At 38.6% G+C, this 24,724-nt stretch overlaps 1 protein-coding gene across 1 annotated transcript; it reads right to left on the bottom strand.

The window, feature by feature from the left end:
- Positions 1-5,657: 5,657 nt before the first annotated feature.
- LOC139737735 (scavenger receptor cysteine-rich domain-containing protein DMBT1-like) lies at positions 5,658-23,903 on the bottom strand. The gene is made up of 11 exons (XM_071648413.1): positions 23,567-23,903; positions 20,762-21,094; positions 19,321-19,653; positions 17,605-17,937; positions 15,502-15,834; positions 13,074-13,406; positions 12,391-12,723; positions 11,734-12,066; positions 10,588-10,911; positions 8,231-8,546; positions 5,658-6,844 (listed from the first exon to the last, which is right to left on the bottom strand). Exons 1-10 carry the CDS (start codon positions 23,754-23,756, stop codon positions 8,239-8,241), a joined length of 3,153 nt encoding a protein of 1,050 aa, XP_071504514.1. The 5' UTR covers positions 23,757-23,903; the 3' UTR covers positions 5,658-6,844; positions 8,231-8,238.
- Positions 23,904-24,724: the final 821 nt, after the last annotated feature.

Below are 24,724 nucleotides of genomic sequence, written 5' to 3'. Positions count from 1 at the left end.
TAGAGTTTAATTTCGGATCATCAAAATCGGTCAAAACCATCGAATTTATGGTTTTCAGATAACATTGTAGTCTAATGTTTCGCCTATCATCATTCCGCAATACTACGATCGAAAAGAAAAACACAAACATGACCTAACCACATGTATTCCGTGTGTTTATTTTGAAATAAAAAAACACATATAAACAGAAAGGAGAATAATTCAAGGAGCCTAATTGTATTGAAATTCCCATTAAACATCGATAGCTTGACGAGTCAGAGGTAAATATAATACACATAATTTCACATTATATATGATGCAAAAAGGGTACCCACATGTTTGGGAAAATGAATACTTTTCTGCTGCAACGGCATCAGACCAGAAGAACTGATTTATTCTTACAACTGAAGACCTGAATATAAAAACGACCCAAGTCCAATTTTTGGTCAAATTCAGTTTGACATGGGAAACTGTAGCTTATGCATGGGTTCATATTGTGTATAAATGATAAATCCTAATTACCCCCGGAAGTGCCTGAAAGGAATGATTTAAATCTTACATGAATGTAGGAATGAAGGACCTTGGTCATTCTTACAATAACGCGCTCTCTCATCCTTTTCTCATCTCCTATTAAAGGCAGAATATCATGTATATGATTCAAAGCACGACCCAAGTCCATCACACAAAATGGCCTCTCCACGATTAATGTAAATGTAAATTGTAATAATAATATAATATGTTCTAATTTATATATACAATGTTGCCTTCCCATCACAGTTAAATAGAATAGTATTGGACAAATAAAAAAAAAATACTCGAAATGATCTTCCATGGACTTGGGTCGTTCTTATGTTGAGATACTCAATTTTCATGATTTATGTTAAAGGGATAGTACAGTATTGGTGGAGATGAGAATTGGGCTTTTAGATTTTTGCGAGATACCAAGAAAACACTTATGATATAGCACAGAGCATACCATTTTAAAAGGAATTCAAAGTTTATTTGATGAAAATCGGGTTTGGAATAACTGAAACATCCAAAACAAAGTAAAACAAAGCGATCGTTACAAAGTGTGGGTCCCACACTTTATAAAAATCGCTCTTTTTCAGATATCTCAGCCATTTCAAAGCCAATTTTTATCAAATAAACGTTGAATTCCTCATAGAATTACATGCTCTTTCATATTTCATAAGAGTTTCTCATTATCTCATATAAAAATGTTAGAAATCTGAAATTAGGTCTCGACCAGAACTGTACGATCCCTTTAATTACCTCACTTTGCGTTCCTGTAGTTTTTGTTCAAGATTCATGCACATCAATTAGACATAACGTTAAAAGCACAGGCATTATATAAAAATGAAAAGAAATATGTATTTGTTAAATGACCAAAATATCACTAGCCTTAATTCTTTAAATATGCCTCTAAAATGATGGTGTTTTGTTACTGTTTACTTTATTCAATTATGCAAGGGATCATTATCAATATAAGATACGTTAAGATGATAAGTAAACGGAACGGATCCACAATGTTAGATAAAATCAAATATACCTTCATCGTAATAGAGTGATTCTTATAACTGCGTTTTTTTTAGTATCATGAAATGTTCGACACTTCTTTCAGTCCATTGTAGCCCAAACATGGTTGACCGAGGAAATGTGATCATACCTTACTCGAAGCTGCTTTTACGTTATCCTGAATTGAAATTAGGAGAAGGGGACAAACCGTCGAATTATGCTGACGGAGCAGTATATTGCTTTGCAAATAAATTGATTAAAGAAATAATTCACATTGTTAATAAATGCTTTAAAAATACATTTAAACAAAAATTTTCCCCCTACTGTCCGTATGGAAATATTTTTTTCCATTCACTTTGTACAATAAATGTCAATGGAAAAACTATTTTCCAAAATGGAGGCACTTGTCTTGTTAGTTGGTTTCTGTTCTTAGCAAGGGACAGCTCAATTGATTATTTCTTTGAATTAAGAAATGATTCTGGATTGTCTTATGAGGAAATTGGTAACCAGTATTTATATAATGTGAAAAATATTCTTCTTGGCAAAAAAGGAAAGTTCTTAGATTATATTTTGTATGTATGATTCTTAGACATATTTATGTGAGACAATGGAAATTTTCCACCTGGTTTACATTCAGATAAAAGCGGGCCTTATTAACGATTTTATTAGTCAGCAAAAAATATCAAGTACCGAGTAAACGGTATTTATTATGTCGCACTTGTGGGGTCTTCTAGCTGACGTTCTGTGTATTATTCCTGACTACCTGCAAACCTGCTAAGCATTGTATTGTGCAATGCACAGCCATCGTCACAAACTTAATTAGAGCAAACCTTACTCTTCTTACTCCAATGGCTCGCTGGTATTGGATAGGCAAGCTTCCAACAGGCTTGTTTATACTTGAAATTAAAGGAGAATGAAACCCTAGATATGGATTGTGTGAATGGAGTAAAGTTAGTGGAATTTATAACAGTCAGTTGACATTGGAAGAGACAAAAAGATGAGACATTCCGTTCAAAAATAATAGAATGTTTGAAATGTTGGTGATCAGACCCCTGGATCGGAAGACTACTATGGATCATGGTATTATTTTGCACTATAGAAAATATCAACCTATTCTTTTTTTATAACATCATGAAAGGGTTCTATAGGCCCTACTTGTCTCTTTCGGCAAGCAGGTAAAAACAGCAACAATTATCCTTGACATGTATATATCAGTAACACATTTGGTGAATGTGCACTTTTCATATGAAATGATATCTAGTGGAATTTTCTCAATATTTTCCTTATCATTGAGGTTTACAAAATCATGTGATGTTATGATCTGTAGTAGTCTTCTGATCCAGCAAATTCCAGCTGTCTCTTTACAAAATTGAAAAATAACATCATAACGTTTGATTTTCGATTTTCCTGAAACTTTCACTTATTTGTTCAACTAATATTTCTGTACTCACTCGACCCACATGTATATAATTACCTTTTAACAGATGATGAGAAACACTTAGATGGAAATTACATGTTAACTAAAATCCGTGTTTTATATTCCAAGTTGAATAAAGATGAAATATGCACATACACTTTATAGAGCATGCAAACAGCAGCAATATCCACTTTTACTGCAGTGTCCCATTCGCGCGTGCATATAAATGCATGGCACCCGCTGCGGCTGCAATTGTATCATAGATTCAGCGTATTTGTGCGCAACTGGAACATCGCAATTATTAGCAGGTATTTTGTCAAGTGATAACGCTCTATAAGCGCGAAGATGGCTGTATACAGGAGCCAGCTATTATACGCATAACTGCGTGAAAGTGGCTGACACTAAGAAATGCATTCAATAACCTAAAAAGAATGTGTCCTTCAGGATACAAAGTCCTAACTCCGAAATCTTATATTTCATGCGGAACTTTACTCTTCCATAATTATTTTAATTATGGCATAAACTGTATACAGTGTACTGTTAAAAATCATTTTAAAAAAGAGGAATCTCAGAAGACGTGAGAACCAGTAGACGAGACTTCTCGTTGACTTCTCATGGACTGTAAGATTCATAAGATCTAATTGTAATAAGATTTCACAACCTGAAAGCCTAGATATTACAAAAGGGTGGTTGCGATGGAGGTGGCAGATCCTCGCTGCCAATGGGAATGGTTGGGATGTGGCCTTGTTTTTTTTTTTTTTTTTTTTGTTTCGGTTTTTTTTTTTCGACCAAAGGTAGGGTCAGCCGATTAAGCTCCTGAACCCATTATATGTATACATGATTCTTCTGTAGCAACACGCCAGTTTTCCATAATGTACAAACATGATAAACGGTCTTAATTTCGTATGGTTTTACCAATCATGCTTCTCATGAAGCCATGCACTGAAAGCCTCTTAGATTTTCATTGGTGAGATATCGAATGTTTTATATCTGTTGTTTTTTTTCTCATTCTTTTATTTTGGGCTAAGAGTATCAGAAGATAATGGTTTCCTTTTATACCTGGCATATTCGTAATCTAAATTACCATGTACCTAATCATCACCCTTCTTTTGTTCTTTGCAAAAGCGAAGTAGGGAGTAATACACACAGACCCCCCCCCCCCTAAAAAAACAGAATAAGTTCCCAAATAAATAATAGACAAGACGGATGAATTCAACTCCTGTCCGTCTGCACTTTCCATCTGCACTTTGTTGCGCAATTGCGTGAAAAGACCTTCACCTTTCACTTTTTTATATCCCTTACTTTGGGATTTATGCTTTTATAGTCAGTCTTTGTTCATTTATATATTTCTTCTTTTGTTCCTATTTCAATATCATCAATTGTTTTGTTTTAAGGACTTATTTCATCTTCCATTTTCTTCTACTTATCATACTTATTACACACAGACATGATAGAGGTTAGGTTTTTTTTTCTGTCTGAAACAAAATGTTAAGCTGGGATTTTCGTGAGGGTTTTACATCCAAAGACACCTTGAAAATTTCTCAGGTACAGGTAATACCTTTGCATGTCTCCTTTGTTTTGTGCCGAGGGAAGAGAATAAATTATCTTCAGCCAGATCACAGACAAAACTATCAATAAAAAGGACAGTTCTGAATATCCTCAAATGATGTTCAACGTAAGAAGTATCTATGAACATTTGTCGGAATTGCGATTGACGAGATTTCACCATTGCCAAACCTGCGAAACACGAATTAGTCAGGACTACGTATAATCACGCTAGATCGTACTCTGATGACGGGGCGGGCTCCTTTGAAATTACCAGCAAAAAACAAGGCCATCACGTTACAGTGTACCCAAAAGGCCGTCAATCAGCGTGTGAAATGTATCCTTCCTTGGCTGTCAACAATGTATTTCCCTTCACTGGGAACGGAAGCCTTCTGGAACTTTGGAAGTGAGCACTCACGTTAGTTTGATTGCTTAACAAACTCAATAGATAATGTCTTCATATATACGTCTTGAACTCAAGTGGATTTTCTTTATTGTTTAGGTTTGTGCATTAATACATTCTCTTAAATGAACTTCATATGGGAAAACTTATTTTCAAATTGCGTTTCGAGAAGTTGATGTACGATATCCTTTAAACTGTTTTTTTTTTCTTTAATTCTAAATATAGACCTTAATGTAGGACTTTATTCAGTTGTCCTGATAAGCCCAAGTACAGTGTAGGTGCCAGGCTATCAGTCATAATGAATCCTAGCCAGGATTGGTCTGAAATTTAGCTCTGACTCGAACAGACGAAGCGACACTTTATTCATTTGATCAATTTATTAATTCATCAATTTATTCATTTCAAGTATATATCTATCTTATTTTTAATTCGTATTTATCTATATGATTATATAAATGAATGAATAAATAGATAAATAAATAAATGAAGAGGTTGTTTGCAAAGACCGGCAAGTCCATATTTGCCAAATGGAGATATTTGCGATTAAAAGTCAAGAAAACTAAAAAGAATAATAAGAAAGTTTTGCCTCTTTTGACAATAACTTCAAAAATGTGCCTTTATATGTAGTGACCAAGATATCATTTAAATGGTATCATCTTGTATTCTATGACAGAGACAGTACTTCAAAATCTTCAAAAATGGACTTATCGGTTTTTGCGAACAAACTCTTCATATATCTATTCATGTATTTATTTATTGAGAATAGTGAACATTTTGAATAACGAATTGTAACTAGGCAAATGACAATCAAATTTACTATGAATTTGACTCTGACCCATTCATGAGGAGGGGGGAATGAACTAGACAAGAACGAAAAGATATTCGAAAAAGCGTTCGAAGTGTACAGACGAACAAAGAATGCAGCGTGGTTTTTTTAATCTTCCTCGCTCTTCAAAATCACTTGTGTGTGTGTGTGTGTGTGTGGGTATCATAATTATCATGTGTGTTTGTCTTTGATGGATATCATTACTTTTATTCTTCAATCTTCATGATATATTATACGAACTAATCACTAATTTTAAGTATGTTCTTCTGTTCGACACTTTCTCTTCTATGCTGGCTGTACCACCGCCTACCATCTGCGCACCTCAAAAAGAGTGAGACTTCAATGGGAGAAAATTATCACACAGTTAACCTTACTGAATAAGCACACATTCAGAATCAAAAGCTCTTTTCACATATCTGATAAAAGAAATCTTTATTCAAATGAACAACAATACAATGTTATCGAATGATTATTGGCCTTAATATGAGATTCCATCGAATATGAATATCTTCTATTTTTCTTAATTTTTTTCTTTCACCATCTGGCAAAAGAAGTCATTCTGTATCTTTAAATAGTGCAAACGTACAATATCGAATCTTGCACAAATTTGTGATAATGTTGTCATACGTATTTTTTTTTTCAATTTCCCCAAATTCGTAACTTCGTAGATTGTGAAATTTCACATTCGTTTGCTTCAGTTTTTGCCTGAACGTTTCAATAATTTTGAAGTCATACATAATAACTTTCTCTACTCTCCCAACCCAGAGATATGAACGCCAATACTTTGGTTTTCTTCTTGTAATAATAATATGGTAACATTCAATGATGCAGAACATTGCAAAAGCATGAACTTAAACATTTTGATCCAATAACACCATTCAATCTAGGTAATTCGAACTGATAAGTATTTGAACATTCTACGAGTACGTAACTATTGATATAATGCAGGTACCACTCACGACTAAACGCTATAAAAGATTCTTAAACTGAGACGAACCAAGAATGTGTCTCCATAGCTATAGATTGCACAGCAATGCTTAAACTTTGGGAACTATTCTGTGGCTTGTTGCGGCTGCCTGACGACATGCGATTTTCGGCATTCAACTCTTCTCCCAACAACCGGCCGGCATTCGTCACGTCTCGAGGCAATCCAGTCTCTCTTTGGACAGGGGAAAAATAGACAGAGAAAGGCAAGAAAAAGATCAGTACACTGTACTTACTGATGCCACATCTGCTTATCCAACAATCGAAATCTACACCTCGAATTTTGACATTGCTGACCATTCAAGCTGAATAAACGAGGAGCATGTCTTATAGTTGTTCGCAAAAATTGTTGGGTATAAGACTGCACTTACCGATAAGTTCAACTAAACGTTTCCTGTTTGGATTTGGGATCTCTCAAGTAATGTCACAAGTCAAATCGTTCTGAAATATTTACAAGCTCATAAAGTACATCAATTGCTTCAATGTTTCAAAATTTTCAAAACATTTACATTTGAACGAAAGTGATTTCAATTCATGGGGTATACAATACAATCATTTTTCTTTTTCCCTCATACACACACACACACACACTCTCTCTCTCTCTCTCTCTCTCTCTCTCTCTTTGTTGGGAGGCTCTCTTTTGATATAGATAATGCAATTTTTTAAGATGAGGGGAGTCGCAAATGCCAATAAACTTGGTTTTGCAGAGGGATGCAACTTCATACATTGACTGACTTTGATTTTATCCTCATCAATGGACGGATGCAAATTTAAAAGAATAGTGTTGAGGTCAGGGTAACGCTGATTATCAGTGCTGTCTGGAATTCAACATCTTAATTGAGAATCGTTATGATAACAATTTTCAAATGAAGAATAGTATACAAAGTGGGATGTTCTTATGTATATCATTTTACACGAGCGTTCTTCTTTTTTCTGTCTATTGTAGTATTCAGTGAAATTTAATTTCTCCTTACAACACTCCTTAGAGTGTAATTTTCTAGTGAGACAAGTATTTACACCGTAACTATACCTTTTTAAATTCTATACCACTATACATGCGGCAACAAAATTCAATAACATCCAATATTCAAGATTGACGTGTTGTTACGTTTTACTGGTTTGTGACATGTACCCGATAAAGCCACTGAAAAATAAAATAACTTTATCATTTAGTATAGCGTAAAGCAAAAGTGTTTCATTCCTTGACTGTAAATAGATGGTGTCTCTACATGCTCTACGAGAAAACAACTCTTGTTGTAAGGTTAAAATATATCTTAGTGAAGCTGATTTACACTCTTACGAAACAAAAAATATACATGTATATGTGTATCTTTAGTCGGAAGTCACCACCTCCGCCCCTACCCAAGAAAAGAAAAAATAAAAACAGCTATCAGCTTTATACGTCCAACACAACACTTCACAGAGACTCCTCTTTCTGCAGTTGTTTACAATTATAATGAAACCCTTCTAGGTAATAGTTATATTTTTTTTCTACATTGAGAGCAGGTTACGATGCTTTGTTGAATGTGGGCTTTTTAATTATCGTCTAAACACTGCTTACTCGGTAACTTAAGCGCACACAACACCGGCGTCTTCGTGATGTCCACAGTTGTGATCGCCGACGTCATTTTGGGGGCAGTCGACCAGACTTTCCTCATCGCCACTGCATGAGACGTCGTCGAGGAAGATAGGACCTGAACCCCGGCCGAAGTAGGCGCAACACTGCCAGTCCACTGCCTGCTCGAACCCGAGAGACCTGCAGGCCACGGTGGCATCTTGGCTGCCCCAGAAATCGTCGCAGACCGTCCCCCATGTACCGTTGCGGAAGACCTCGACTCGACCTTCTGAGCTAGAGGATCCTCCTCGGAGGCGGATATCTGACGGGGGAACACCGATCGATGACAATTATGCATCAGCTGCGAAATCTATGGATGCCAGGCATGCCTATTAACTTGCAAGCATCACGGCTACTCAATTCCTACACGTAAAAAGTCGGAAGTCCTGTGAGACTTATCATTTGTGCACACGCTTCACAATTAGAGAAAAAAAATGCATCATTGGTAGAATTTTAAGCTTCAGTAAGGAATAGTGTTCTTAAAGTGAATATGCACTTCATTACGCAAGGCTTCTGCAAAGAAAAGAGCACAATAGGGAAAAAGGAACGTCAGTTTATAACGTCACAGCGGCACAGCACATTCCACAAACAGTCATTGGTTATAAAGAGATCATATTTTTCAAATTTACTTACATTATTAAAAATGGGGTAACATTACATTAATAACCTTGCCTTCTGAAAAAGAAGTAAGTCGAATACTCTTTAATTCTGGCATAAAATGTACTTCTCAAGTCAACAGCTGGTACACATTACGCTTTTGAACCACTTTGCGTGCGATTCAGTTCTCTCTATCACTTTTGCGGTACGGCACGGTACTCTAAAGTAGGAACCCGGGGCAAAGTGGACCAAAAAAAATTTCGCCCGGCCAAAACGGGAATTCAAGCAGAGTAAAGCAAGATTTGTGTGTGTGTGTGTGTGTGTGTGTGTGTGTGTGTGTGTGTGTGTTTAATGCTGCCTTAGGACTATTCTAATCAGATGACAGTAAAATTTCTTTTCATATTATCAGTTTTCTCAATTACTGTGAACTTGAAAAAAATGAAATTTCTGGATCATTGACCCAAAGAAGGAAGAATACGAAACGTGACAAAGTGATCACTTCTCCTAGAGGTTGTCTTGTATGTAAACATAAAAACAAAACTAAACTAAAAAAAATACCTCCTGCTAAAGTGCTATAGATTTGAATGTCCTACTTACACAGTTTTCAAAAATGTTTGATTTTTAAAATTGTTTTATAATTAAAGAGTAGGGACAATCTATTACCTGTATAAATGACTTTTTACAAGTGTGGTAAATTTCCACCAGAGAATTTCAAGAGTTTTCTAAAACTGTAATGGAAAATACAATCGTGAAAAATTTTGAGGAATAATCATTGTATGCGATTTTTGTGAACTGTTAAGTCACGTGACCAGCCTCAAAATAGTATGCCTACATTTGGGAAACGGGCACTTTTTGGCACGTTACTGCACGGTACGGTACAATTTTGGAAAGTTTTAATTATTCTCCTACGGTAAGATACGACACGCTTTAGGAGAGCGCTGGAACTCACCCTATAAGGTCATGAGTGTCATGTTCGCTGCATGCCCGATTCAGTCTGCGCGGCATGTCAGCTTACTTAATAATTTTGATGAATCAAACAAACAAACAAACAAACCAAAAACTTCATACCCTAGGAATATTTCCGATAAATCCTGAGCAGATCAAACCCTTTCTAGTTTTGAACTCAGGTAAGGATGATCCAAGCTTCTGCAGCAATGAGAACATTCATGGTGCGCGCTTATACGCTATACTGATAGGTAGCCACAACAAACAGAAGCTACTCTTTGTGTTACGACGAGAGTGTGCTACGCGCATTTTGCTCATACCAACTTTTGCTACGGTAAGTACGCTAGCCTTGTGGACCACTTGGTGTTCGAGCGCTCCTCGGGCTTTGTTTACCTCCCCCCCACCCCCCCCCCCCCCCCCCCATCGAAAAAAAATGACTACATACATAAAGTAAAAAATAATTAAATAAATGAAAATTAATATGTATAAATGTAGTAGAAATTAGCAAAATGAACAAAAATACTCAAACATTTTAACAAAAAAAAAAATCAATAGGGCATGTGTGGCCAAATTAAGAAGTGTGCAACATTCATGGAGGGCATTTTGTTGGTTCACTGATCATTGTTCGTTTCATCTTCTTTTTTAATATTTAACTTTAAAATGTGTCTTTCCGAAAATAGATGTTCAATGACAGAGGTAAGAATACAGGACCAAAAGTAGGAGTGCAGTTGTCTTTTTATACTCCAAAATTCAGCTTTTACCTGGTTTTATGCATTGAACTCCAACGTCTTCACCATGTACGCAGTTGTGTTCACCGTATCCATTGTGCTGGCATTGTGCCAAGTTACTCTCGGTGCCTGAGCAGACGACGTTGTCAAGCAGAATTGGGTCCGATCCCTCGCCATACTCGGCACAGCAAGAATAATCTAGGGCGCCATCGAAACCCAGCATCTGACACACTACGTTGGAGTCTTCAATGCCCCACAAGTCGTCACAGACAGTCCCCCATTGTCCGTTGGCGTAAACTTCAACTCGACCTTCGGTGTTGTCCTCTCCTCCCACAAGTCGTACCTCAATATCACTTACTGTGCGTTCCATGAAAAAAATAATAATTGCCTGATCGAAAACCGTATTCGTTGCGTATCACATTACATATTATTTTCTCACTATACTTATTTGCCTGGAAGTGAAAACTGAGTTTGAAAAAAAAAAATATCGTTCACCATGAAAACATTTAATACGTGGCCAACCATTCGTATGCTTTACAGACAATTGTGTTTGGTTTTTGTTTTGTTGTTGTTGTTGTTTTGGTGACATCCACACCTGGTTCATGTCGCACACATTAATATTTGTCTGTGTTCTGTTTGTTTTGTTCTGTTTCTCTATCATTTCGTATCAAGTCAGGGGGGAATGGGTAGTTCAAAGCTCCCTGCAAAGAATTGTGCAACTGTCATAAAGTGACTCGCCAAAGTCCCCATTGTAGTAAACGTCCACCCTTCCTTGGGAGTCGTTGTCGCCATTTCTATTTACAAGTCGGACTTGAACCCCGGGAGGAGCAGTGGGTCCTGAAAGAAAATATCCGTCTGTATCGCCTTGTGATGCCCAAACGATGGTGGTGATAATAGTGAATACTGTTCCTGTGTTTTCTCTTTTGAGTCTTGATAGAGAGAACTAGCATTTCACTGATGGTATGAACCCAACATTTACGTCTTTATAGTGTCCACAGTTATCTTATCCATATTTTAGTAACAGTGAAAGACTGAGAGGAAAACTGATTTTATCACAAAAATCATAACCTCAATTTTGCACTAAATACATGTTTAGCTATCACGAAACTGCTAAGACCTTGAGCATTATATTGTTACTTTCTTGAATACCATTATCAACGCTATCAGGATAGGATTTACCTGGTCCTATGCATTCCACACCAACATCTTCACCATGGTAGCAGTTGTGTTCTCCGTATCCACCGTGTTGACAATCAGCCAAGCTGTTCTCACTGCCTGTGCACTGGACGTCATCCAGCAGTATCGGGTCAGATCCCTGGCCGTACGCGGCGCAGCAAGAATAACCTGAAGCGCCCTCAAAGCCCAGCATCCGACACACCACGTCGGCGTCGTCTTGGCCAAAGAGGTCGTCACAGACAGTCCCCCATTCGCCATCGTGGTAAACTTCCACTCTACCTTGGGTGTTGTCGTCGCCATCTACAAGTCGGACTTGAAGCCCGGAAGCTGTGGGTTCTAAAAGGAAAATATTCGCTTGATCGCCTTGATGAGCTAAGATTGGTGATGCTTAGTGAATAATGTGACTGTGTTTCCACTTGTGAGTCGACGGTATGATCTCAACATTTACGTCTTCATAGTGTTCACAGTTATTTCATCCATATTCTATGTTTAGTTACAGTGAAAGAGTGATAGGAAAACTGACTCATCACAGAAATCATAACCTCAGTTAAATTGCACAACAACGCATATTTAGCTCTCACGAAACTGCAAAGACCTCGAGTATTTAATTATTGTTATTATCTTTAATAATATCTTCAAGGTTATTAGTGTAGTCGTTACCTGGTCCTATGCATTCCACACCAACATCTTCACTATGTCCGCAGTTGTGTTGTCCATATCCATTGTGTTGACAATCGGCCAAATTACTCTCCGTGCCTGTGCAGTGGACGTCATCCAGCAGGATCGGGTCAGCTCCCTGGCCGTACGCGGCGCAGCAAGAATAACCTGAAGCGCCCTCAAAGCCCAGCATCCGACACACCACGTCGGCATCCGTTTGGTCAAAGTAGTCGTCACAGACAGTACCCCATTCCCCATTGTGGTAAACTTCCACTCTCCCTTGGGAGTCGTCGTCGCCACCTACAAGTCGGACTTGAACCCCGGAAGCTGTGGGTTCTGAAAGGAAAATATTCGCCTTGATCGCCTTGATACGCTAAGGATGCAGCGGCTGGTGCTAATAGTGAATATTGTGACTGTGTTTCCACATATAAGGACTAGTCTAGATAAGAACTAGCATTTGCCTGATGGTATGAAGTCAACACTTACGTTTTCATAGTGTCCACAGTTATTTTATCCATATTTTAGTTACAGTGGAAGAGTGAGAGGAAAACTGACCTATCACAAAAATCATAACCTCAGTTTTACACTACAACGCATATTTAGCACTTACGAAACTGCAAAGACTTTGACTATTATATTGTCATTTTCTTTCATAATATCATCAGGGTTATTAGGGTAGTCCTTACCTGGTTCTATGCATTCCACACCAACATCTTCACTATGTCCGCAGTTGTGTTGTCCATATCCATTGTGTTGACAATCGGCCAAATTACTCTCCATGCCGGTGCACTGGACGTCATCCAGCAGGATCGGGTCAGCTCCCTGGCCGTACCCGGCGCAGCAAGAATAACCTGAAGCGCCCTCAAAGCCCAGCATCCGACACACCACGTCGGCATCCGTTTGGTCAAAGTAGTCGTCACAGACAGTACCCCATTCGCCATTGTGGTAAACCTCCACTCTCCCTTGAGAGTCGTCGTCGCCATCTACAAGTCGGACTTGAACCCCGGAAGCTGTGGGTTCTGGAAAAAAAAAAGATATTCGCCTTGATGCGTTAAGGATGCTGGTGCTAATAGTGAATACTGTGCCTGTGTTTCCACTTTTGAGTCTAGATAAAGACTAGCATTTTCCTGACGGTATGATCTCAACATTTACGTCTTCATAGTGTCCACAGTTATTATATCCATGTGTTAGTAGCAGTGAAAGAGTGAGAGGAAAACTGATTTTATCACAAACATCATAACCTCAGTTTTACACAATGGATATTCAGCTCTCACGAAAGTGCAAAGACCTTGACTATTATATTGTGATTATCATTATAGATATGGGACCGTGAATCACAAGACGAACAAAAAGTCGCACCTCTTGATTATACACGAGGACTCAAAAAAGGTGAAACGAGTCAACTGAGTCAATCTTGAGTTTTTCATATTTTCTGAAAGAGCTATCCTTCTTCTACATTATTCTTTAGTTTGGGGTCATAACCCGAATGGGAAAGTGTGTTTCAGCAGTTTTTTTCTACAACCCTTTTTTCAGGGGAGAATGGAAAGATCAGGTATGTCTTAGAGTCCCCTTTTCATTTCTTGAAATCCTTTACACTCTTAATTCACTTTCAAGTCCAATAACATTTGCAGGGATAAAGCTACTGCTTCGGTTGGCATTAATCATGGCCAGAATGTGTTAATAGAGCATGCTGAATTTCAGCTTAATCTAATAATCCCTTTATTGTAGTTGCCCAAGTGATTTACATCCTGTGTTTTGTCATTTTCATTGCACAACAAGCACGGCTTAGAATTAATGTATCAGAAGTTTTATCGAAATCTAGGCAGCTCTGATCAATAGTCAGCATTTCTAGTCAAAAGTACGCGCTCTACAGCCCCTTTTACACTTTCACGGATTGCTTCACGGATGACAACGGATCGTCATCCGTGGTGTTCCGGTATGCAAAATATCGATTTTCCTCTCAATGCCGGTGTGAATACGATGCCAACTGGATGTCTACACGGACAAGTACGGAGGCTACAATGACAAGTACGGTGCCTACACGGACAGACAAGGAACGAACGCGGACCACAGCGGAAACGATACGGGGCTAACACGGCCATATCAAGGAAGAGCACGGATGTAACTGGGTTCCTTTGCGGTCTTTACACGGATATCCCAAAAATGTTGACAGATAACATTTACGTTTGCTTTTGATACTTTACCATGCTCGGGCAACATGCCTCCAGCGCTAATAACAAGCACATCAGAAAATCTACAGCAGCCAAGCCTCGGCTTGTCGACGTCGGGCAAATCTCTTTGTTGCAAACTCTCATTTTGCGGGAACATCATCACAGAAACAAATCAAAACAAAGCAAAACAACACAAAACAAATCAAAATACACACACATACACAAAAAAAAGGTCAAGGAAATGTATGTGGGTCACTGAAGGTTTTCGTGCGACCATTATACGAACAGAGTATGAGGGGTTGCTGGCTGTACTGATGGGGGAAGATGTGAGCAAATTTAATGGACTTCATGAGCTTGTATTTACAAAATACACGAATTTTTCATCCCGGATGGAGCCAATGCTAATACGGACGTCCCGATGTCTTCACGGATTGTCCCGGAATTAGTACGGAGGCAACACGGAATAGCCGGTGCCTGCAAGGAAGGAATACGGAAGCAACACGGAGTAGACGGTGCCAACAAGGAAGAGTTCGTATTGATTTTCGTCCGTGATGTCCGGGATGAAAAATTAAGCAAGCTTATTTTTTTTCCACGGACATGCCGGATGATCAAGGATAATGCCGGATGACTCCACGGAGTCATTACGGTCATGCCGGAAACAGTACGAATAATCCCGGATCGATGATCCGTGGACATCCGTGATGCGATCCGTGAAAGTGTAAAAGGGGCTTAAGGTTCATGACAAAAAATACATTGCTGGTTCGTGGATCTTAGAAGCAAGTGGGCAATGAGGAAAACGTGTTTTGACTTTCAAAGTGAATAGCCGCTACAGCTTACAGATTAGAGAAACATGATCGTTACGCTGTTTAGAATTCACGGTTTATTTATTTAGTAACTAATTTATATAAAAGAGAATCGTGTTTGACAATGTAGTCCCCATTACCTGGTGCTCTGCAATTAACGCCAACGTCTTCGCTATGTCCGCAGTTGTGCTGTCCGTATTCCCTGTGTGGACAATCTGCCAAGTTGTTCTCCGTGCCAGTGCATTCGACGTCGTCCAACAGAATCGGGTCAACTCCCTGGCCGTACTCGGCGCAGCATGAATAAGTTTCAGCGCCCTCAAAGCCCAGCATTCGACACACCACGTTGGCGTCTTCAATGCCAAAATAGTCGTCACAGACAGTCCCCCATTCCCCATTGTGGTACACTTCAACTCGACCTTCGGAGGGGTCTGGGCCATCCACAAGTCGGACTGTGTTCTCACAAGCCGTTGGCTCTGAAATGAAAGCATTCTTTTTGATTAGGTGTTGCTTATTTTCCCAATAAACTTTACGGCTAAACGTACTTTCAGTTGTAAAGGTTTCAGTTGTAACATTCGTTTTATTCATGGCGGATTGAGCTAGATGCTACTCTACTTCCTTTTCCCATAGACTTCCCACCATTATACCTTCAACGCTAGTTTGCATTTTTTTTTTTTTAGTTGTCTTCTTGGTGAATTATCCTTGTTGTTCTCTATTGTTGAACGTTTTTCTTTGATATTGCCATAAGACAGAGGAAAGCTGATCCTTGTGTGATAATGATTTGGGAGAAAGGAAAGGATTAACAATCTTTGTAAATGTTAAGGAATTGACAAGTTAAGCATAACCACAGAGTAAGCGATGCATTATTAAGTATTATTCACGCTGTAAAAATAAAAATTTCCCTGTGTGTGTAATCACGGCGTTATTTTTGTTTGTTTGTTTGTTTGTTTAATTGCCAAACGTATTCATTAACTGATAAATGTCCTTTGGCTAACCTACTATCATGAAGAGCAGATTAATATTGACCAAATGATTAATGTGAAAACAAAAATCCGTGACCTATTTGTTCATGAGTATTTTCTTTGAAATGGATCTTTCAGCGGTGTTCGAACTTACGTTCAGTACAGTAATGACTAATAGGACGTCATTTTGCAGAATGGCCTTTATTGTATTTCTAAAGAAGGGGGCAAGCATATCGATGCAATTATTTGAACGAGTAGCTATGAACTAAAACTTCAGCCCCCTGACGGCTTTTTTCAATTCAATTCAATTCAATCACAGTTTATTTCCAGTCAACGAAAATCAAAAACATAATACAAAGTATACTTGTCAGGAAATAATATTGTTCAAACGTTTGCAAAAGATTCATGTGGAATATACGAGATAAATTTCAGAACAACATATATATACAATAATTAGGAGGAATAATGTATAGATATTTCATGGGAGAGCGGAAAATAAATTCTATTATGGAAAATAGTGATCCACTAAAAAGCAAAGCTTGTCGGACGTGGATCGCTAGATAAATAATGAGTAAATGATATACTATTCAAGTATTTAGTATAAGTTATCTAAGCCATTTATAACAATATACATGTAGTTATTTTGAGATACAGAGGTCGGGAAAAAAATAGAATACCAATGCTAATGCCCGGACACTGTTCACTGAACCACGTGTACCGGGAAAACATGACAAGGACAACACATTCGTACACACATTCAATTACCCACACGCATATACACTGTAAGACGCGAGACAGGCTTTTATCAACAGGCGGCCTCAAATGTCAGTTAGAAACAATATATCACGGATTATTCATACAATATCAGGTTTGCATTTTCCTGCACATTCGGCTCGTTTCGTTTGCTCTGAATAGAGTACAGTCCATGTGCGACTGATCAAGTTGACGAATTCATAATTATTACCATGCATCTGGTCCTTACAACCAAGAGGCAACCTGTGGGAAGGTTTAAAAAAGCAATCCGATCCAATGCGTAAGGTAACATATTATACCACGCCAAATTTGGAGCCACGGGAGCATGTGCGTAGAGTGTTTACGCCACTTAATGTGAAGCAGTAACCGTGCTGGGACGTCTCGAACAGTATGCATTGGGCTAAAAACGGTTTTTATTCGATATGATCTGAAGCATGTTACGGATAGACCCTACAGGTTCCTGGTTCCATTACGGTCATGGCACCGCTTTTGGAGCACATCGAGAAGATGTTTTTAAAGGCCAAGATTTACCTGTCGGTATGCACTCCACCCCAACGTCTTCACCGTGACCGCAGTTGTGATCTCCGTATCCGTTGTGTGAGCACTCTGCCAAGTCACTCTCTGTTCCTGTGCATTCGACGTTGTCCAGCCAAATTGGGTCAGATCCCTGGCCGTAGGGGGCGCAACACCTTGCACTGATAGCGCCCTCAAAACCCAACATTCGACACACCACGTCGGCATCTGCTTGTTCAAAGAAATCGTCACAGACAGTCCCCCATTCGCCATTGTGGTAAACTTCCACTCTCCCTTGGGAGTCGTCGTCGCCACCTACAAGTCGGACTTGAAGCCCGGGAGCTGTGGGCTCTGAAATGAAAAATACAATTATGTCTTGATCAATTTCTGTTTTCTTTGGCAGTTTGTTCAACCTTCGCCGATGAGCATGCAAGCCAATCTGAAATGATGTAGTATGAAACATTTGCTGTTGTATGAAAGGTATATTGCCCGTTTTATTCCATTGGATAGGCATTTTTCTTATTCGGAACAGATAACATCATAGCCTTGAATACGAAATTGTATTGCACCATTAAAAATCAGCACAGATTTTTTTGGTTTTTTTTTTGGTTCTTTTTTCGGTCCATTTCTGCTGGACAATTAGCAATGATCTAAATTAGCTTTTTAGTCAATTTAGACCCTTAGAATGTAATGAAATTTTTCTGTGATACATTAAAAAACGGTGCATAACAGCCATCTTCTTTTTTCTAAAATGGCCTCATTTGGTCATTGGCGTCACGTTCAGGTTCAAGTTTAAGTTTGTGAAACATTTATTTTCCATCTTTTTTATGTAGGAAATCACATGTATGAAATTATTGTACAGGAAGGCAGAACCTCAAAAAAGCAGAGCTTGTGGTGAGCTGCCTTACAAAATACATTACATCACAAACACAAACACAAAAACAACAAAAACATAATAATAGTTCCCATGGCAATATTGAAATGAGATATTCCTCAAAGGGAGATATTGTAGTCTAACAGAGAGGCAACAGTGAGTATGAAAATATGTGACGAGCTACAGGCTATGGCAAATGTTACATATCTTTATACCTGAATTATCCGTTGCATATTTTATAACTGCCAATAATATGAAACCTCTGCACAGATGTAAACAAGACAATGAATGAAATGCACTGGTTCCATCTGGATCGTGAATAGACATGGCAATATTGAAATGAGATATTCCTCAAAGAGAGATACGTTGTATTGCAGTCTAACAGAGAGGCAACAGTAAAGTATGAAAATATGTGACAAGCTACAGCCTATAGCAAAAGTTGCATATATCAGAGTTAAACGTTGAATATTTATAACTTCAAGTAATGTGAAACATCTGCACAGATGTAACAACAATGAATAAAATACACTCTTACTTACTGGATCATAAATAAACCGCTTTACTATTTAAATCTTATGCATATCATTTTAACAAAAGTTGTTCCTAGCAACCTGAAAGCTCACACGAGGCCTGTTCAGTACAACAACTGGTGTGTACACAGTGGATTCCAAGCATTGAAATGCCATGATAGTGCACGGGTTACTAAAATAACTCGACACCAAGCACTGCCAGGCCCCCAGAGAACAAACTTGACCGCAACAACAAGAAGACCGTCATTCCAAAAAGAATGACGGACGTTGAGTACCGCTTTTGGAGCACATCGGGAAGATGTAGGTACCTACTTAAAGGTCAAGATTTACCTGTCGGTATGCACTCGACCCCAACGTCTTCACCGTGACCGCAGTTGTGATCTCCGTATCCGTTGTGTGAGCACTCTGCCAAGTCACTCTCTGTTCCTGTGCATTCGACGTTATCTAGCCAAATTGGGTCAGATCCCGCGCCATAGGGTGCGCAACACCTTGCGCTGATAGCGCCCTCAAAGCCCAACATTCGACACACCACGTCGGCGTCCTCTTGTTCAAATAGGTCGTCACAGACAGTTCCCCATTCCCCATTGTGGTAAACTTCCACCCTCCCTTGGGAGTCGTCTTCGCCATCTACAAGTCGGACTTGAAGCCCGGGAGCTGTTGGCTCTGAAATGGAGATATTTGCCTTGATCAAGTTTTGTTTTCTTGGCCTTTTTTTTTTCTTCCGCCAATTACTGTAATGATATAATGTGCAACATTTCCTGTTCTCTTAATGATATACTATTGTCCGTTTTGTTTCCTTGGATAAATAATTTCCATATTCATTCGCTTCAGGATATCGCTCGAACTTATCCCCTCTTCCAAACTTTCACATAGTGCGCTACACCTTCAAACGACCTATCTTCCAGTGAGAGAAATGAGTTTTCTTTACTGTTTCTGCTCAATCGCCTGTTGTTTCCTAACTCTTCTCTTTCCAACATTTTTTTATCAAAGGAGCTGTGTTATAGATTTGTATAGCATTTACTTGTCCTTATGTATTCCACACCAACCTAGCACTTACTTAACAGACACGGAAAGATTCACTTAAAGCCTATAAGCCCAATTAAAACCACCAAGACCAACAGAAAGCATCGGAACCGTTTAAAAGAAATTGTAATGCACCATTAACAATCAGCACAGAATCGGGTTTTTTTTTTCCTACTTGACAATTAGAAACCACCCGAATTAACTGTAAAGTCAATTAGAAAGTAATGAGCTTTTTTTCTGTGAAATATTCAAAAGACGGAGAATGATATCCACCTTCCTTTATAAGTGTCCTTATTGGCCAGTAGTGTCACGTTGAAACATAACTAATTTGGGTCAAGCTGCTGTTGAAAAGCATTAGACGATCCTTAAAGACCCATTAAAATTTGGTCACAAGTTGTGGGGTAGCCTGATCGAAACGTTCGGATCCATTAATTCACTTTGAAATACGTTTAATGGTATCTAATGGTAAAGGTGACAACATCCCTATTGTGAAACAACAACAACAACATAAATCACCAAAGGACTTTAAATGTTCCAGTAGAATACAGACTATTGTTGTTGGTCAATCGTATTGTCAGCCAGAATTTTCGTACACCTTCATTAGGTAGAATGGTTTCTTTAAGACAAATCCTTGAAACAACGATCTTAGAAATTTACGAAAAGAAAGCAGCGGAACACAGTCCAAACAAAATTAAAATACTGTAAAAATGTTAATTAAAAATGGTATTTGGTATATGAGGAAACTTACCTCTCGGTATGCACTCCACCCCAACGTCTTCACCGTGACCGCAGTTGTGATCTCCGTATGCGTTGTGTGAGCACTCTGCCAAGTCACTCTCTGTTCCTGTGCATTCGACGTTGTCCAGCCAAATTGGGTCAGATCCCTCGCCGTAGGGGGCGCAACACCTTGCACTGATGGCACCCTCAAAGCCCAACATCCGACAAACCACGTCGGCGTCCTCTTGTTCAAATAGGTCGTCACAGACAGTCCCCCATTCTCCATTGTGGTAAACTTCCACCCTCCCTTGGGAGTCGTCTTCGCCACCTACAAGTCGGACTTGAACCCCGGCAGATGTGGGCTCTGAAATGAAAAATATATGCCTTGATCAATTCCTGTTAGTTTGTTTCTTTCTTTCTTTCTTTTTCTTTTATTCTATTCTTCCGCTAATGAGTATTCAAGATACAGGGTTATTATATATTTTACATTATTACCAGAATTAGGAATCTGAGCTGTGGTTCTACGAAATTGTGTTTCCTTCGTTTTACGAGCGGCATTGCGCAACAGCAGGGAGAAATAGGGTGAATTTGTCATATTCCCCTCTTTGGTAAATGCCTATGGGATTAGTGTGTTAAAAACGAGGAGAATATGACATCCGGGCACTAAGCTCCCAGTGAGGAAATTTGTTGTTGATGACAGTTTTTTGCTTTTTCTTCTTTTTTTTTTGCGGAGTGGTTTCACTCTACCTTGGGTGTCATCGTCGCCACCTACAAGTCGGACTTGAACCCCGGCAGCTGTTGGTTCTGTAAGGAAAATATTCGCCATGACCAAGCTCTGTTTTCTTTGCCTTTTTTTCGCCAATGAGCCCTAAAGCTACATGTCGGGACAAGGAAAATTTACAATTTCTTTCCTGTTCTCTCTCTGGCATGTTGTCGTTTTTTTGTTTAGTTGGCTGAACGATTTTGTTTTTCTGTTAGTTGAGAGATCCCTCTAACGCATCCTCTCTTTTCACACTTTCAAATGGTTTTATTTAATAAATCAACTTCTCGTGTATTAAAGGAATCATTAACCACTTGCTGATGAATAAAAAACCAGCTTTAGTGTTTCAAAATAGTTCTGAAATGTGTGGTATATAGACAGCCAATGTGAATATTAGTATGATTAATATTATGTATTATTAGATTTATCAAATGTGAACAAAAGTTATAATAAAATTGTCTGTAGAATAAACCGTCTACAGTAGTAATATGGTTTATTGAGAAAATTGTGATATCTCCTTTATATTTCAAGTTTTATTGCAATATTCTTACATGGCAGATGATTTGTGATAAAACTGACCTTTTTATATGCGTCAAATGTAAGAATCAGCACATGATATTACATGATATTATGCTAAACCCAAGAAATGTTGAGCTTATGTCTGATTTAGCGCACTAATTTACCCCGGAGGTACCTGTGAACGGTCGGGTTTAGAAACTCTAGTGTTATATCCTATCATGCAAATTGAACGTAACAAGAGCGTGCACTCCACACCACTTGTGAGGCACAAGAACAACAGTTGTATCAATTTATTGATGGGCAATTAGAGGGGTTTATGTACATGTGAACGGTTGACAAAAAAAACAAAAACAACGTCATCATGATCAGACCCGAGAAATACGACTAACATGATTGCACAGCGCGTCAGTAGCAATGTGTAAAAGAAGTTTACGTTGGAGCCTTTCTGTACACAGACTGTAAAAGTTACAAAACAACGATTGATTTTTTTTTTCTAATAGTAAGGAGAGACAACCGTGAAACTAGTTTAAGCTTACGGATTTACTGTCGGAGGTATTGAATCTCTTGGGGAATTTTTAACGAATGTAACAATATATCACGTGATCTTTTTGCGAGAAGTGACGAAATTGTGTAAACAACCATCTCTATAGACAAACTCAATTCCAAATATTGGATACGGACAGTATGCTTTATTTGCCAAACACAAAAGTATGTATACTTTCACTGTTATGCGCATAGTCATCTGTCATCTGTTTTAGCAAGAAAACATATTATGTTTTTCACATGCCTACAAAACTGTCGATTTTTGCTCTTAGATAAACATGTGCATAGCAAATATGTAAAATACAGGAGTGTACGATTTTACTAGTCTTGTGGTTAAGGATATAAATGTGATATATTAGCAAAAAAAAAAAAAGTTCACCGGAAGTATTAAAACCTCTGAGCATCCTTGATCGCGGTTGCTACGTCCTTTTTTATAATCGATAGTCGACAATCGGACCAAAGTTCTATCCACTGGCCTTTCCACTGAGCTTGTTAGAACAATAAATCATCACGTACTCTTTACAGTCCATACCTACCTACCTGCGGAAAAAAAAATGGGGAGGGTACTTCAGGTGCTGCAGGCATACAGGTTTCAAAGTAGATCCTTTCCATATGATATATTGCAAGGAAATTCCAAATGGTAAAGGCTGAATTTTGAGCCCTTCGGAAAACCATATAATGACTTTCAATGAGCGGGTTCTGAGCTTGTAGGTGAAACATTAACTTAATTCGATGAGGTTAATGTCGTGATATTACAGGTAAACAGCTGTAAACCTTGCTTTTCTATCCCGGTGGGTCTGGTTCCACGTTCTCACTTTGTTACGTCTTTTCACCGTCATAACCCCATCGTGTTTTTTAAAGTAACGAAGCACTAAGAAATCATTTTCTTCTACATCAGTTCATCCACCATTTCTGTTGATATGCGTCTTTCGAAAAAAAAAAATACATCTAGTAGAGTATGTGAAGTGATTATTTCAGTGTGTTAAGATTTGTATAATTAAAGCATGAATTTACCTATGGGCATACACTCCACACCAACGTCCTCGGAATGTCCGCAGTTGTGCACGCCGATTCCGCTGTGTTGACATGTTCCCAAGTCATAATCATAGGGTGTGCATTGGACGTCATCCAGCAGAATCGGGCCAGATCCCTCGCCGTACTCAGCACAGCAAGAATAGCCTAGGGCGCCCTCAAAGCCCAGCATCCGACACACCACGTTGGAGTCGTCGATGTCCCACAAGTCGTCACATACAGTTCCCCACTGACCCTCGTAGTACACTTCCACTCGACCTCGGGTGTCATCTGGTCCTCCAGCAAGTCGCAGTTCAAAACTGTCAATGTGGGGCGCTAAAATCCAGTTGTTGTTTTTTTCCAAGATTAAACAAAAAACCGTTTTTCAATGAATTTCATGGATTACAATATTTAAATCATGTAGGAATAGTGTATAATGTTTTATAATATGAGTCGTCTCATTGATAGGTCTAATGCAGTGCACTCCTTTTATAACGAACACGGTTACAACGAAAATCCAGTTTATACAATGAAATAAAAATTGAGACTGCAACATTATCCGTTCTGTAGTTTTATTGTTTATTTGTTCGAAATTTCGATATAACAAAATAAAGGTGCCAGTCCCGGGGACTTCATTATAACGGGAGTTCACTGTAAGCGTATTACCCTTTTTGTTTGCTCGGATGAACAATTTTGTCTACTATCTAAATGATGCTCACATAATGCCAGCGAAAATGATGAAGTAAGGCTTAAGAGCTTGGAAAGCTTTATGTGCAAATTGAACGTGAGCATCAATTCGCAATATGATCGTGATTTATAATCAATGACGAAAACAGTAATCAAGTATAATTCTTTGAATGACTAAAATGTGATTTGGTTTTCTTAAAGCAAGCAAAACGAGAGTACATTTTTTTAAAACTCCGTATACTAACATCAAATGCTATAGTCCTTACCCCTTTCTATAGTCATGGGAAATAATCAAGGTAATACCAATTTACAATAAGGAAACAAACCAAACCCCGATATCATTGTAGGCCACCTTCTCTGCGCAGCTGTCTTGCATCTCAAAAGCACTTGAGGGCAAAGTTTTGTTGCAATTACCACATCATCTTAAAGTTAACACTGAATTAACCCCCGTTCAATCTGGATTCCGAGCAAGCC

The sequence above is a fragment of the Diadema antillarum genome, unplaced genomic scaffold (genome assembly GCF_040938485.1).
Source record: "Diadema antillarum isolate AM-2024a unplaced genomic scaffold, OU_Dant_1.0 seq00000702_RagTag, whole genome shotgun sequence".
NCBI classification, from domain to species: Eukaryota; Metazoa; Echinodermata; class Echinoidea; order Diadematoida; family Diadematidae; genus Diadema; species Diadema antillarum.
Note: the sequence above shows the minus strand (reverse complement) of the source record. Positions and strands in the feature narration are given on the sequence as shown.